The 14,847-nt window shown below is 37.6% G+C and overlaps 1 protein-coding gene across 4 annotated transcripts in view; it reads right to left on the minus strand.

The window, feature by feature from the left end:
• The window catches only part of YAP1 (Yes1 associated transcriptional regulator), a 90,986-nt gene that overhangs the window by 30,900 nt on the left and 45,239 nt on the right, over nt 1-14,847 (minus strand). For 3 of the 4 annotated variants that reach the window (XM_075707881.1, XM_075707873.1, XM_075707865.1), the window contains exons 3-4: nt 11,195-11,310; nt 2,808-2,921 (exon numbers count right to left, since the gene is read on the minus strand). In XM_075707881.1, the coding sequence (XP_075563996.1) occupies nt 2,808-2,921; nt 11,195-11,310 (230 nt within the window). The remainder of the gene's footprint in view (nt 1-2,807; nt 2,922-11,194; nt 11,311-14,847) is intronic. The other variant, XM_075707889.1, reaches the window with a different exon arrangement.

Below are 14,847 nucleotides of genomic sequence, written 5' to 3' on the forward strand. Positions count from 1 at the left end.
AGCTTCCATCTGATGAGGAACATACAGAGCCATAAGGGCTGTCTCCCTGGAAGCTGGGAATTCAGAAGCAGTAAGGGCAAAGACTCTTCAGACCTTCTGTTTCTGAATACTGGAACCAAAGAGTATGTTTGCACACATCATTCAACAGCTTTATTGTCTTCAATGGTTCTTCAGATTGGTGAAAGTGGCAGTATCAAGGAAAAAATTAATTTCTCCTTCATTTTTAATCAACATTACTATCACTATAATAATCAAAAGTTCAACATTACAAAGGAGAATTCACCTAGGATTGCTTCTGAAACTGTTAGTAGCCAAAAAACAGTGAAAACTAAGCCCTTGTATAAAACACAGAGATAGGAAAGAGTATGGTGATCCTCAGGGGGGAAAAAAAACCCAAGGGGATTTTCAACCTATATTAAGCACAGAAAGGTAAACTTCTGAGTCATTCACATGCTATTTAGGGTCACAGCACATATTTGTTGAGGATCTCCCCATGATAAATAAATGCAAGGCTCAGTAAGTTAGCTCTGTCAAACAAGATTTTTTTTTTTCTTCTTTACTGGAGTGACTTAAGGAGGTCACAAGTGAGAAAGCAACAGGAATAACATTTTTTATTTTCTTGGCTCAAATGATAAAAACATAAACCACAATACAATGTGTACAACTTAAGATTTCAAGGAAAACTCCTTCAAGCTCAACAGCAGCTAGCAGCTTGTCTCTATTTGCCGTCACTCTAGATCAGAAGAGCTCACATGCTTTTTTTTTTTTTTTCTTCTTTTTCTTTCCTGCCCCTTTCAGTTACACTTGAGCTCTTTGACTGAAAAGGTCTGGAACAGATTAAAAGTCCGACCACAAAATAAAGAGCCTTGGCATGTACTCAAGCCTGTCTGGGATACACATACGCAGTGGGCCCAAAAAGGGAAGCTATGCAGCAAGAAACCCTTATGCAGTCTTTTGGACATTTCTAACTTCTTTCAGTTTAACTACACAGCCTTAACATTTGATGGAGTTTCGGTACGCACAAGACAAGTAGTTTGTGCCCTTACAGTTAGGCCATACTACTTACAGGAGTACAAAACAGTTCTGAGAAAAAAAGATTCATCTCTACTTATGACCTCTATCAATTAAAGCCTCTTCCACACTCTTTTTAATTCCAGCCCATCACTGGAAACTATAAAGTAATACAAAGAAAAGAAAAAATGTATCCTGAAAGATTACTTAAGTAAATATAATTGACCTGCCTCTTTTAACTGCAAAAGGCAACACTGATTTTCAAAATGACTGTTTCCTTTTCATCCTTATTCACATACTAAGTAATTGTGAAGTTGCAAATTACCCACACACTCCTCTTGCAACACACAAACAGGTCTGCAACTCTGGCTGGTGTTAAATCCAGCATGGACATCTGCCAAAGCTGACAAGCTTCAATATACGCCCCACCTTTGGGCTCAAGTTGCACAGTGGTTCAACCTGTCCACAAACTGGTGAGCCGTTCATAAACAAAGTGTGACAATCTGGCATTCTCCATAAGAGCAAACGGATGTTTAAAGTAAGCACTCAAGCCTACAAAACAAAAATGCTGAAATTTCTAACAGCCATTTCAGAAAAACAAACAGAGCAGTGACTATTGAGTTTTGCAGCTCTGTGTTTATATGGCATTCATGGAGTTAATGCCTCTCCCAAAAGGGGCCCACAGTTGTTGTTAGGTCAACCCCTGTAAAGCTTCAAAGGCTTTGTATCCCCTCAGCCTGACCTACTCAGTGATCTGCACACTGTTTTCATTTAGTTGCACTGAGTCCAAAACTAAAGCCTGAAAACCACAATGATCTCTTCCTTTTTTTTTTTTTTTTTTTTTTTTTACCCCTACTGTTTTTTCCATGGCTCTGGAAAAATAACTAAAATCCAAAGAAGTTGAAAATAGTAAGTTATTGGGAAAACAAATCAAGGGTAAATTAATACAGCTAATAAAGCTTACACACACGGGTCATGGCTTTATACAAAAACTGAAGTTTTAATACCACCTTAAATACATCAGAACAATCACTTGGACAATCTAAGAAACTAGTTTAGAGTCTCTTAATATTATATGCTATTGCTATTCATAAATGTTTGTAGCACTGCTTTCCATATAGATCAAAATAATTACAAAAAATGAGATATCAGTTCTAATTTTGTTAAATTTTTATGTCTAGACCTTGTGGATCCCTAACTTACTATTTCTATTTCCAATATTACATAATCTTTACCCCATATAAAGATTATTAAAGTAGGAACAACAAAACTAATAATTTCTCTCCATATTGTTTAACACAGAAAGTTTTGTCATGATCATCACTGTGACAAGCTGGAATTATAAGCTGGTATGTGTTTCAAGTGTATTTAAACAGCATAAATTATTATTCGACAATGCCCTCTTTAGGACAGAGCAAAGGAAAGTAACTATTTGTTTGGGAATTAAAAGATTCTTCTGTGGTAAAGTTTTGCAGTTTTAAAGGGAAGAGTGAGCTTGGCTGAAACTGTCTCCAGGTAAGCAATTTCTGAATACCACCAATTTCAGGAACTGTACAGATTATATGGCAAAATCCCAACCCCTAGCATTAGAAACTTTGGCCACATACACTCCTACAGGATATATGCTGATAGTTTTGGTTGTTTTTTTTTTTTAATAATGATTTAAATAAGGCCTCTATAATTCAAATGAAAATATATTTTAATGGTACTATAAAAAGTTCTCAAAATATGCCTGCAAAATTAATGCTGAGTGAACTGAAGTGAATCAAAAATTCTGAAGTGAGATGAACTTTTACCAAAGCGTGGGTCAAGCCTTGGGTCTAGCCAAGATGTGGTCTTGTTCTTATGGTTTATGTAGTAAATTTCTCCATCCTGGGTCATAGCTTGTTCCCATCCATCGGGGAGTGGGCCTGCAATATAGAAGGAAGGAGTTGATGGCGGGCTCTGGTTTGCTCCAGCTGAAAATTGATCTAAAAAAAAATTCCATCATTTTACATATATAACAGTACATGAAACAGAAGAGTTTCAAGCTCATGTCTAACATTTCTGGGATAAGGGCAAAGAAGTGGTGGGTGGGAAATCAAAGAACAGAAAGCACTTCTATCATTTTGATTTAGGATTTGGAGTTTAATTTTATAACTTGTTTGCATCCCTCCATATGCTTTTGACACTTCCTTCTGCCATAGCACTATAGTACAAAACCAGCAATAAGTCAAGCCTGCCAGAATGAAACCAGCATGAGCACCAGGAAAAAGAGTAAGCATAGAGATATTCCACCTTTCATGGGAAAGCTCATCTAGTGATTAAGGCCCAGCAGTAGCAACAAGGTAACACTGACAAGATCCTGAAATATTCCTCTATCTTTCACAAACAGTTCAAAAAAGGGGACAAAACTTGTTTTCCCTCTATCTCAAACCATAACCGTCTGTGAAAGCGTTAAAGGCTTAAGCAAGCAAAAACAAACCTGAAGAACAGGAGGCAAACAAGCAATGAAAAAGTAAAGGTGAGAAAACACCAGAAGCAGACACAGAGACACGGTGCTATGAACAGCAGTGCTATGCCTCTAAAGCAGGAAGGCACAGGCAGGGAAACCTACATTTAGGAAATGGTAAAAGGGAGGTCTGAACAGAGTCTTGAGGTGTGTTTCCCTTATGTTCCGAATAGCAGCTTTCAAGAAAACCACCTTTCATCACTATACAGTTCACAAACCGCTCATTCCCATCTCTGTATGATCATGTACATTCATCTGTATTTTGCTTAGACCGAAAACTATTCTTAAAATTATATTCATCTCATTGTATCTGGCAGATGCTTTACAAATGTATGTTTTTGAATTCTTATACTCACATAAATACAGAGTTTTTAAAATATCTAAATTAGATACAGGAAGATCCTGCCTGTATTTCTTTAGATTTAAGTACAATCCTAAAATGATATAGCAAAAGATCCACTACAAATGTTAAGAACATAAAAGAAATTAGAACAAGACCTGCTGCCGGAAGCCATCGTATTTCAACCTCTCCTTCCTCTCTTCCTCAGTGTAATATAGTAATACACTAGCAAAAGCCATCTGGCTGTTAGACTTGGAGTAACAGGCCATTCTGTATAATGTAAGATACATTAAGGATGCACAAACATCATAATTTCACACATGAGATTCACATATACATACAAAAATATGTGTGCATATCTGATACATGCCCGAAGTACCTACTATATCCATGTTCAAAGTACATTAGCTCTTTGCCTGTTATATTGTCCTAAAGTCATGCACCTGTTTAAGAATTCGTTGTCTAAAGCGTGCGCGTGTGTGTGTGTATAGATGTTTGCTTAATCTCAAAAGATGTTCTTGTAGAAATGTCAAAAAGGGTGAAATACTCATTTGACTGCATTCCAGTAATATTCCAAGGCATAACCAGGACAAGAATTTCTTACTGATGTCTTTGAATATCCCCTGCAAACTACTTTTCTGATTTAAACTCTTTCATTTTGGCTCAGAAAACTATGCCCTTCTCTAGCAACCACTGTACTCCACCATTAGAGCTACAGGTTTTTGAGTGAGGAAAAACAGTGATCTAACCATTGGACACTTCCTTCCCATCCTTAATGCTCACAAGCTTTAAACGCTGCATACAAGTAACGGGAGTACCTCAGCTTTTGTCAGAGGCTAGTGAACAGAACAGGCAAGAAAGTGACAACACTGCAAAACATTCATAAACCCCAACACATTCACAGTGTAAAAAGACTTCGATGCAGAATTGAAAGCTCAAGTGCAAAGAACACTGTACTTCGTTACCATACCCAAAGACCAGCCAGCTAATCAGTGAGATGCTGTTTCATAAAACTGGAACACAGGAGCACAGTGACATGCCCCACATCATTCAAGTGGAGAAGCCAATGAAGAACAAAAAATGTTCCTTGACTGCTGCTAAGGCAACACCCTAGCCTTGTGGGCAAACCTTCTTGCTACCATTCTCCTCAGAGTCCTTCTAAGCCACATATCCCTCGGAGACGAAACTCATCAAGAAATTATCTTTTGAACTGCAAAGCCAAAAAACCCAGCTGGCTTTAGGAAAAACAAAACTAGCCTTGGGGTGTCAGTCCTGCTGAACACTGAGTAAAGTGTATACTGGTCCAGCATGTTCCTTTGTAGTAAATAAGAACAAAATGCCTTTGAAGCAGGATGCCAGGAGCTGATCAGTCCACCTACCTGGTGGAAGAATACTGCCTATTAGATTCAGTGATCTGAGGAGTATTAGCTTACTAGAGACAGACCTGGGCAAGGTTCTCTCTCTAAATAAAACGCACAGCTGTGGACAGGACAGGAAAGGTCTGTCTGCTTACCTGGCTGTCATAGTAGCAAGTCTTTGCTAAGTGCCATCAACAGCTGCAGAAACAGAAATTTTCTCTCTAGAAACTTTTGGCATTAATCATGATGCTTTCTTCCTTAGCCAGTAAACTGTTCTTATGTTTCTGCTGTCATCCCTACACGTTGAAATGGTAGTTCAAAAATTGATTAGTACTGCTTTCTGTAATTCCTATCTGGTTTTGTGAGCAGTTGTGAAACCAGAAGACTGTCAAGTCTGATTTCGTAACTGACTGGCTGACAAACTCTGTATTAGAGGCAAGTAACAGAGGAAAAAATGGAAAACCATGGTGAAGAATAGCAGACACATTCACTCAGAGCATCTAGGAAAATTCCTGTGCAATTACATGTCCCTTTTCACCCAAAAAAGCCCAATAGGAACAGAATTCCCAGCATTAGCTTACGTTTTTAAGTGACTTAAGTTACATAATCTCTATATTGCTGCTCTTCAGACCTTCTCACTAACATTTCCATAGTTACTATAGCCCATGTTGTACAAAACCAGCCATGCTGGGACTAACCAAAAGTCCATTTAGTCCAGGCTCCTAGTCTGGGGCAATGGACAGATCTTACTGCTGAAAGCAGCCCCTTTAGTCACTGTCAGACTCTATAAACTTTTAAATAAAGCAGTGAAAACACATATAGACCCAAAAAGTATAGTGGCTATTAAGAGTCAGCTTGGCCTCCAACTCACCTCAGGTGATTTGCTGAGCCAGATTCTGTCTACTTACTAGGTGCCAAAGCATCTCTCTTTCAAGTACTTTTCCAGTCTCCCCTTCATCCTTTTTAAACATTTAGCACCAACAATATCCCTCTGGCATGGTCTCCTGCTAGTTCTGTTTGATGCCTCCTAGGTCAGTTGAATACAATCACAACCATAAGCTTACAATTCTATGAAATTATTTGCACAGGGAGAGACAACCCTTCTAGGGAACTCACCATATACTGTGGTACTTTTAAAGACAAGGTTATCTAAAAATTAGATTCCAATTTCCAAATCCAGGCCATCCTTACAGAACTACTGGTAAAGCATACCTCTGTAACTAAATATTTATATAATGCTGTAACTTAACATAAATACATATAATTTTAAAAGTCCGTGTGCATGTCTCCATTTTTTTCTGAGTCTTGACTTTCTCAATATACCATTTTTGCCATGAAACGCAGAGTCTTGAATGCAAAGCAGAGCTCACTGCTGATAGAAAGCAACAGAAAGAGTCACAAAAGCAAAAATGTAGTACAGATTCAAGCTATGCTGGGATACAAAGTGAATCTTGCAAGTCCTTACAGTTTCTGATAGCTAATTGTAAAATAAATGTAAATAAAGCTGTATTTTATCACAAGGTTAACGCATGTTAGAGGTCATCTGTATCTAGATATTAAAAGAATATGTATGGACAACCTAGGAACTGGAACACTTAGGTTCAACAGCAGGAATCACCTTCACCTAATACAAACACTGATCTCTAAGAACCTTCCTAATCTTTCTCTCTGAAAGCTGAAATTTTTCCCTTCAATCACTGTCACCATGATTCCAAAACTTTTAAAAATTGTATCAAAGTCTACAAAATTTACCTAAAGCCCACCTTTATTCTGTCGAATCAGTAAAACTTACAAAAAAAACACTATTAAAAAAGGGGCAATTTTTTTGCAGATGAAGAAAGAAATTAACATCACTGTCATGCAGATACTTAGAAACTCAAGTTTCACAACAGATCGTATGTAGTGTGGACTGTACACAAAGCAGAATTTGTAGCATGAGCTGTTACATAGAAGAGAAATCTGCAACTGAAGTGAGCAAGAATCTAAAAGAAGAGCTAAAACTTGTTTTAGTTATTGGCATGTTCCTCCTTACCCTCCTGCCCCCTCCCCCTCCCCCAACAGGGGAAAAAAACCCTCAAGAGTTATGAATTCACGTGTCCATTTTCCTACCAACCTTTAACATGGCAATACAGCCTTCCCCTAAGAGGCAATGGAATTACACTAGGTCTACAAACTTTCACTGGGAAGCCCAATTCAAAACTGCAGTGAAAGAGGGAAGACAAGAGGACAAAGACAGGTAATCCGCTCCAAAGCTAATTATCTAATGTCTATGCGCAAGCAGAAGAGGCTCAAGTAAGCAGTGCTGTCAAGCATGATTCAGGAAGTAGAAGTATCTGAAGAACGGAAGCATATAAATAGTTACTATCCCATCTCTGTTTTATCAACTGTAATTGTATAAAAAACAAGCACTGTTCACTTCCAAGTTTGTAACTTTACCTCAGTAAGAAATGTATAGGACAGGTTCCTCAGAAGAACAACGTACTGTTATTAATTTTTATTTATTTATTTATTAAATCAAGACAGAAGAACATGATTTTTCCTGTAATACCTTTAGGGGGAAAAAATGGTTAGAAACACACAAAAAAATCACAACAGTCAAGACTAATTTTATATACATGTTGCATATTTAGAAGTAACAGGCTTATTTTCTTTCCACTAATGTGAAGATGCCATCCTATTTCACAGATTAACCACCAAATGCCATCTAGAAGAGCACTCTGTTTCTCTGCATACATATGGCCGAAACCATTTTAGTTGACTACATGTAGCAAGCTAAGTTCAGCAAGACTGAGACAAAAAATATCAAAGAACCAAAATGGGGGGGGGGGGGCGGGCGGGCGGGCCGCGGCGGCGGGCGAATCCTCACTTTTCACATACTGATGCCCTCCTGCAAAGGATGTATGCCTACTAACACTCGTAAAATAGTTCATTCACAAAATCATGCCAGGAACAGATGAAGGTGGTTCAGATGCCTATGAATCTCCTTAATGAAACATAACTTGCAGCAAGATACTTGGATTCTCCTCCAGCCTTAGCTGCCTCAAGAGGTGGGATTTCCTAAGAAAAACAACCTAAAAAAATCTCACCCTCATGCTAAACTACATCTTCCCTGTATCTGTTTTGATTTTAAACACTCTTTTGACTTGCTTTCACCCTTACCACACCATGTACTTTTGCTTTCTTCCCACTTCCACTGAGCTCCACTTATGCTATCTATCCAGAAAAGACAACAGGTTTATCTCCAATAGATATGCTGCAGACAGCAGCTTTCTGTTCTCTTTCTCCCTCTTCAGTTTGTTCTCCTGTTCTTAATTCTAGCTAATAGAAGCTTCCAATGGCTTTCAAGACAGCTCCTAAAAATCTTCTCAAGTTTTACCACAGCAACTTTACTTACAAGCTCTTCTGTCAGTCTGTAATTAAATACTAGAACTTGCATGGTAACTTCTGATCAAGGGCTACAATTACTCAGCGCTATACAAGAATGAACTGTACAGAAAGGACAACATCCTCCCTTGTGGCATTTCAAACATTTTCTTGCAAGTTGGTGACCTCCAGCTGTCACAATACTTACACTTGGTTTTTCCCAGTATCTTTCACAAAAGGCTCTCAAAGCACATGGGCATGTTTCATTGCCAGCAGTATTTCATAACAGGAAACTTCTGTCTTAAAGGTCTCAACTTTACTTCCCAGTTCTTGAGGATGAATATTCAAATTAGAACATTAATATTCATCATTATCAACTGAATATCCAAATAGAACATTATATTTATGACATTAGCACTCAGATTTAAGTTCCACTGTGCTGAGGTGGTACACAGTTACTTGATTTTTCCATTTCTCTCATTCTTTATGAGGCCACCAAGGAAGCATAAGTTACCATGAACTCAATAGTAAAAAGTAACAGAACCAGATATAAGAAACTTTAGCAAAAGCAAATATATAGTCATAATTTAAAGTTAGTACATAAAGATTTGCCAAATCAGTATCAGAAACAGAACAATATACAATAAATGCAGGTTCAATATTATTTAATTCAAAACAGACTTTTGTTAAATGCAAGTAAGTTAAGAGAAAGCAGGTGCATCCAAAGAGCCAGTTCCAAGTCATACTGCCTCAACTGATTTAAGCTTAAAAAAAGCAACACCACATAAACACATAACTTAATATAGACAGAAGTTCTGATTTCTTCATGTACTTTATCAAATTCAGAGCACCGGGGAAAAAACTTTACTAGATTTTCAGTTCATGTTCAATACAGTATCATCTGTGAAATTAAAAATAAATGTTCAATGAACTTGTATTCAAATAAGTACTTTCTCAAGTCACAAGACAATCCACTTAAACATCTCAACTCTTCTTTATTGCATGAGCAACAAGATCTATGCAGGATCACATGCTCACACACTTACATCAGCCAATTATATGTAAATCCTTAATTTTCTTTTTAAAATAATCCTCGTGTACTGACTGCTAGATTCGCTTTTAGATTTTTACCCCTTACAGCTAACCAGTTTATTTCTTTGCTAAGGACCCTTCATTTCTTTCTAAGTACATGACTCCTACTTCACTATCAATATTTTCTCCTATTAATTCTTGGTACAACAGAAGATACGAGGAGTTATCTTAAAATACAGATTTTACGTAAATATTCAAACAGCAAGCATCTAGTTTTAGCACAAATGAGATATACCAAAAGGCAAGACAGACCAAGGGAACTGCTCCCTTCCTCCTATTCCCTGTTCTTCAGAAAAGTCCCTGCAAAAACACGTCATCTCTATTGCTGCAGGTTTCCTGGGATATATTTACAGAAAAAATAATCACAGACACCATGTTTTCATATCAGAGCCTGAGACCTTAATTGCTCTGAATCATGACTTCCTGAACTTGAACAGGACTCTCATTTGTTTCAGGATAATCCAACCTCCTGGCCTAGCCAGCAAAAAGTTTGATTAGCTTCCCCTCCAATACTCAGTCATGAACAGCGCAGTTTGGTCATGCTTCTTAATCTTTTGGTATTGTCTGCAGCATATGAATTGCAGCATGAAACAAAGCTGTCTAAATGGACAACAAAAAGCAGCACCAGAGAATAACCTTTGTGAAATACAGAAACAGCAGACATACACAAAATACAATCGGACTGTGAGAAAAGAAATAAAACATGAACCTCAGTGACAAACAGAAGGTGACATAGGCGTAGGGCAGAGCACAGCAGTCAAACTAGCATGGTATCAAATTTATCTGCATGCTCTTTGCACCATCAGGACAAGAGAGCTCTGAAAACATACAGCAGATTCTACAGCAAGAACAGGCACGCTTTACTGCTGTCTAGTGACAGCCCCCCCCCAGACTAGCTGAAAAAACAATTCTATATTCCAGGAAAAGATATCAGGCTTCCTCAGCTAGAGGAATAATCATGATGATACAGGATTTTGGAAACGATAGGAAAATAGGAGGAAAACCAAAACGCCTCTGCTTCTAAACAAGATTTTCCAAGTGTTTGCTTTACTTGTTTAGGGAAGACAGAGAAAATTAGATGTTCACAAATGTAGGAAATGTAAATGAATGAGAGTTTAGCAAGTCTAGCAAGTGAGCAAGGGGAGGCAGAAGAACACTGCAGAAGCACAATAGCTTTAATGTAAATTGACATTAATTTAATGGAAATTCTGGTCTTCATCAATTAACAGTATTTTCAGTCAGAAGAAATTAGACAAAAAATCAGCTTCTTTAAATGTTTGAATCATCTATTTGAAAAAATAAAAACACAAACCAAAAGAACTACAGGATACTTTCTGTTGACATCATAAATATTACACAAATTCTCTTACCTCAATTATCAGCCTCTTGCTTGATGCATCAAGCATCAACAAATTTGAAGTTTAAAACCAGGATAACTAGAAGGACAGTTGTGAGACTTAGACTCCCTTTCCCCCAATTAAAATAGCTAGTGGTATCTTCATTTGTATCATCTTTTTCATAAACACAAATTTTGCTTACCTGATGCCGAGTTCATGATGTTCTGCTGCACGGAAGGACTGGTGGGAGCTGTAACATTCATCTGGGAAAGCATGGCCTTCCTAGGATCTTGCCATGTTGTTGTTTGATCAATGTGACTAAGACAAAACAAAGCCAGAGTTAGGACAGTCATTCATTCACAGCTATGACCTGCTAGCACAGAAAGTTTAACAACAAAAGGTTAAGCCTGCCAACAACAGCCACATTCAAAACCAAGCAAGAACTGTTTGGATTCTTTCCAAGCATCACCGTATGTCAGATTCTCAAACCCTTACCCTGGCCACCACCACTTTCCCAACAAACAGCTGTAGCAATCAGAGCTACAGCAATGGTGAGATAAGGCTCAACAAGAATATTGTAATCTAGACTGTTGCACCATAACTAGATGATGTACCCTTGAACAAAACATTCTCTTCCTTTTCTTGTTGATTAGTTGTCATTTCTAAGTGTGATTTCAGAGTCTTTCAAACCAAGACAGTTGTGTCTGGAATCTCAAGCACAGTCCAGTAACTTGGCACGATGAGTTCACATTCAGTGCCTAGGGAGTTGTAATGAACTGGCTAGTGAGTAATCATTAGTGTTCCCAAACTTTCTATGCATAGACCACATCCTCAGATTATTTGATCAACTACTCCCCTCACCACTGACAATCAAACATTCTCTCCGTGGTATTTAAGTAACCAGTCACACTGAAGTAATAATATGAAAGTGATGTGCAGCTGCCTTTCAACTTCATGTGAAAAGGTAAGGACAGCTGGACTGTCAAGAAACTCAAACCAGCCTTCTGCAGAACCTAATTACAAAACTTTGGAAGCTTAGGTTTCTCTGTTTTGAAAAAACTGGAAAGTACATTCAGCACTGTCATTCACAAAAGTATTCAATTCAATGAAAATACGAAAGTGTAATGAATGATTACTTCACCTTTTAAGTATGTGATTAGCATGTTTTGCTAATGAATAACAAGTGCAGGCTATTCATAACAAGCATCAACGTTATCTTGATGCCACTAAGCAACATTGCTCCAAGAAGTACATGTGGACAAAAATAAAACTACTAATACACACTGAGCATTGGCAACAAAGCTTGTTATTGATTCATTTAGAACTGGTATCAATTAAGACTCATATTCAAATATTATCGGTAGCAATTAGAATCTAATACATCATTAACTTGGTACAATTCTTTCCTTACATTAATAATCCTTAAAGTTACTTTTTTCTTGATTACGTGGAATGCCCATTTTCATTTACTTCAGCAAAACCACATTTAAAGCTGCAATATAAATTCTATTGGTGACCTGACTTCAAAACTAGGTACTCCAACTCACACCTCTGCTTTGTACCCATTTCTTACATTGTGTTTTGTATCTTGGTGGATCAATGCATATTTGTACTGAACTATTCCCAATTCAGTTTCTCTTATTTTAAGGCATATTAAAGATTGGGGGCTGGTACTATATTATTCTAGACATTTTAAAGGGATAAATAATTCAGATTTGGTCACCTCAACACTAGCATCTTTACAGACCCTGACATCTGGCCTTGTCACCCTGCTCTCCACACCAACAAGAAAGGAACCTAAATAAGCACTGCTAGGATGTAATTCATTTGATCAACTTAAGGAACATATTGAAGGTGAATCAGGCCTGTATCTCCTCCAAGAAGGGAACCTAAGTTAACTAGGTCGAATACATTGACATTAGAAGAGATGAATCCCAAACTTTGTTTATGTGTTTGCATGACCACAACATCCAAGAGCTCTGGTCATAAATTAAGACCTCATCATAGGTCAAACTGGATGAACAAAACAGAATATTATTTTCTTCCTGCCCTAAGCAACTAATTGCTATGCCTAGAAACTTACTAATGAAACCTTTGACTCCAATTAATAAAAATGTGCTCCACTGAATTAGTAAATGCTTTAACATGTTCTTTGATGTTCAGAAAGTTGGTGTGTTCCCCGAAAATACTAAATTTTGTAACTACTTCATTATTTCAAAAAAGTGAGAATGAATAGATACAAATTCAGAAGATCATAAAGTGGGGCAGTAGTCACCAAAATAATTACTTACGTAGAATTACTTATCACATTCTAATCATTGAAGGGACTTTCTGTTATAAGATAGAAGGTATCACAAAGTGGCTTTTAAAAAAGTTTTGGTTTAAGATACCTGTATTTTACCCTCTCTAAACATGCACACAAACAGTTCCAGGTCAAAGACTTACAGACACACTGCAGCAGGGTCACAAAATAGGCAGGAATGTTACTTGTACAAAGATATAATAGTAAATGAAGCTCTACTTTGTCTGCATGTGGCAACTACTGCCAGTTTTCCTTTGTGTACAGGAACCTCCCCCCCCCCCCCCCCCCCCCCCCTTACTACAGCATTAATGCAAACGGTGTCACTGCCATGTTAGTTTCCATGATACAGCTTATTTAATACAGGTACTATCAAACACACTGTGTCTTTGGTTGCATATGTTTTCCAGTATTTAGCCCCACTGAGAAACATGCCACATGCAGCAAGACTTCTTTATTTCCTTTTTAGATGATTTATTTATAAAACAGGGCACAACATAGTGAAGATTGTCCTATATACACTGTACTATACATAAACCTTCATACTGGAGAACTTTTTTTCACTTTTCTGCTGGTCAATTTTGCAAAGCAATGAAAGCAGGTAAAGATAATACAGATGTAAAAACACTGCACAGTAATGCTTCACAGACTATGTGTTTAAATTACAGTACCAGCATGTGCTACTCCTCCCCCCTATTTCTGATTTGTTGTTATTTACTCAACGCAGTTCTGGGAACAGTGAAAACTACGAAAACACCACTGCACCCATGATTACACATTTGTTTATTTCCATTTAACGCCTATAAAAATCCATGTAATACTATGAACTTATGAAATATCTACCTAAGGTACATATTTTATAGCCTTCATTTTTAGACACTATTTGAGTGTAGAGTAAGAAAGCAAGGGACAAACATTATCCCACTGCACTGCAGAACCATTTCTGCAGTTAACTACAGGAACACACTGAAACAACATTCACCAGCTTCTCCAAACATATCTGAATATGGGACACATGAATGGACTATGGAAGAAGCAATTTTAAAAGTACCTCCAATTTTGAGCACAAGGACAGCATTATCAATGCATTATCAATTCCTCAAGACTGCTTAAGCATACCACACAAAGTATACTTAATGTTCATACGGAGTTGCTAACATGGACAGCTATTTTAGGCAGCAGCTTCCAACTTTTCCCTAGCTGAGCATCGCTTGAGAAAAGTCAGCATGTTCCTTACTTTACCAACTAAACTCCAACCAGAAGTCATCTTAGAGCAAAGACCCACAGAAGAAAAAAGTCTCAAAGCAAGCAAGCTGATTACATTAAAATCATACTAATCATAAGGTCGGTTCAATAAGGCAAACTCTTTGTCCCCTCCCACTCATCTCTGTGCGTCCTGACCTACGTATCCATTTCCCCAACACCTTCCCTCAAAACCTTTCTCTTCAGCCTCCCTCAAACTACAGTCCTCACATGTATCTTACCCGCTCCATAGCCTGAGTTTTTGAATGCTATATACTAAGAAACAAGCCAAAAACACATCACAACAGATCAGT

Source organism: Pelecanus crispus, chromosome 1 (genome assembly GCF_030463565.1).
Source record: "Pelecanus crispus isolate bPelCri1 chromosome 1, bPelCri1.pri, whole genome shotgun sequence".
NCBI classification, from domain to species: domain Eukaryota; kingdom Metazoa; phylum Chordata; class Aves; order Pelecaniformes; family Pelecanidae; genus Pelecanus; species Pelecanus crispus.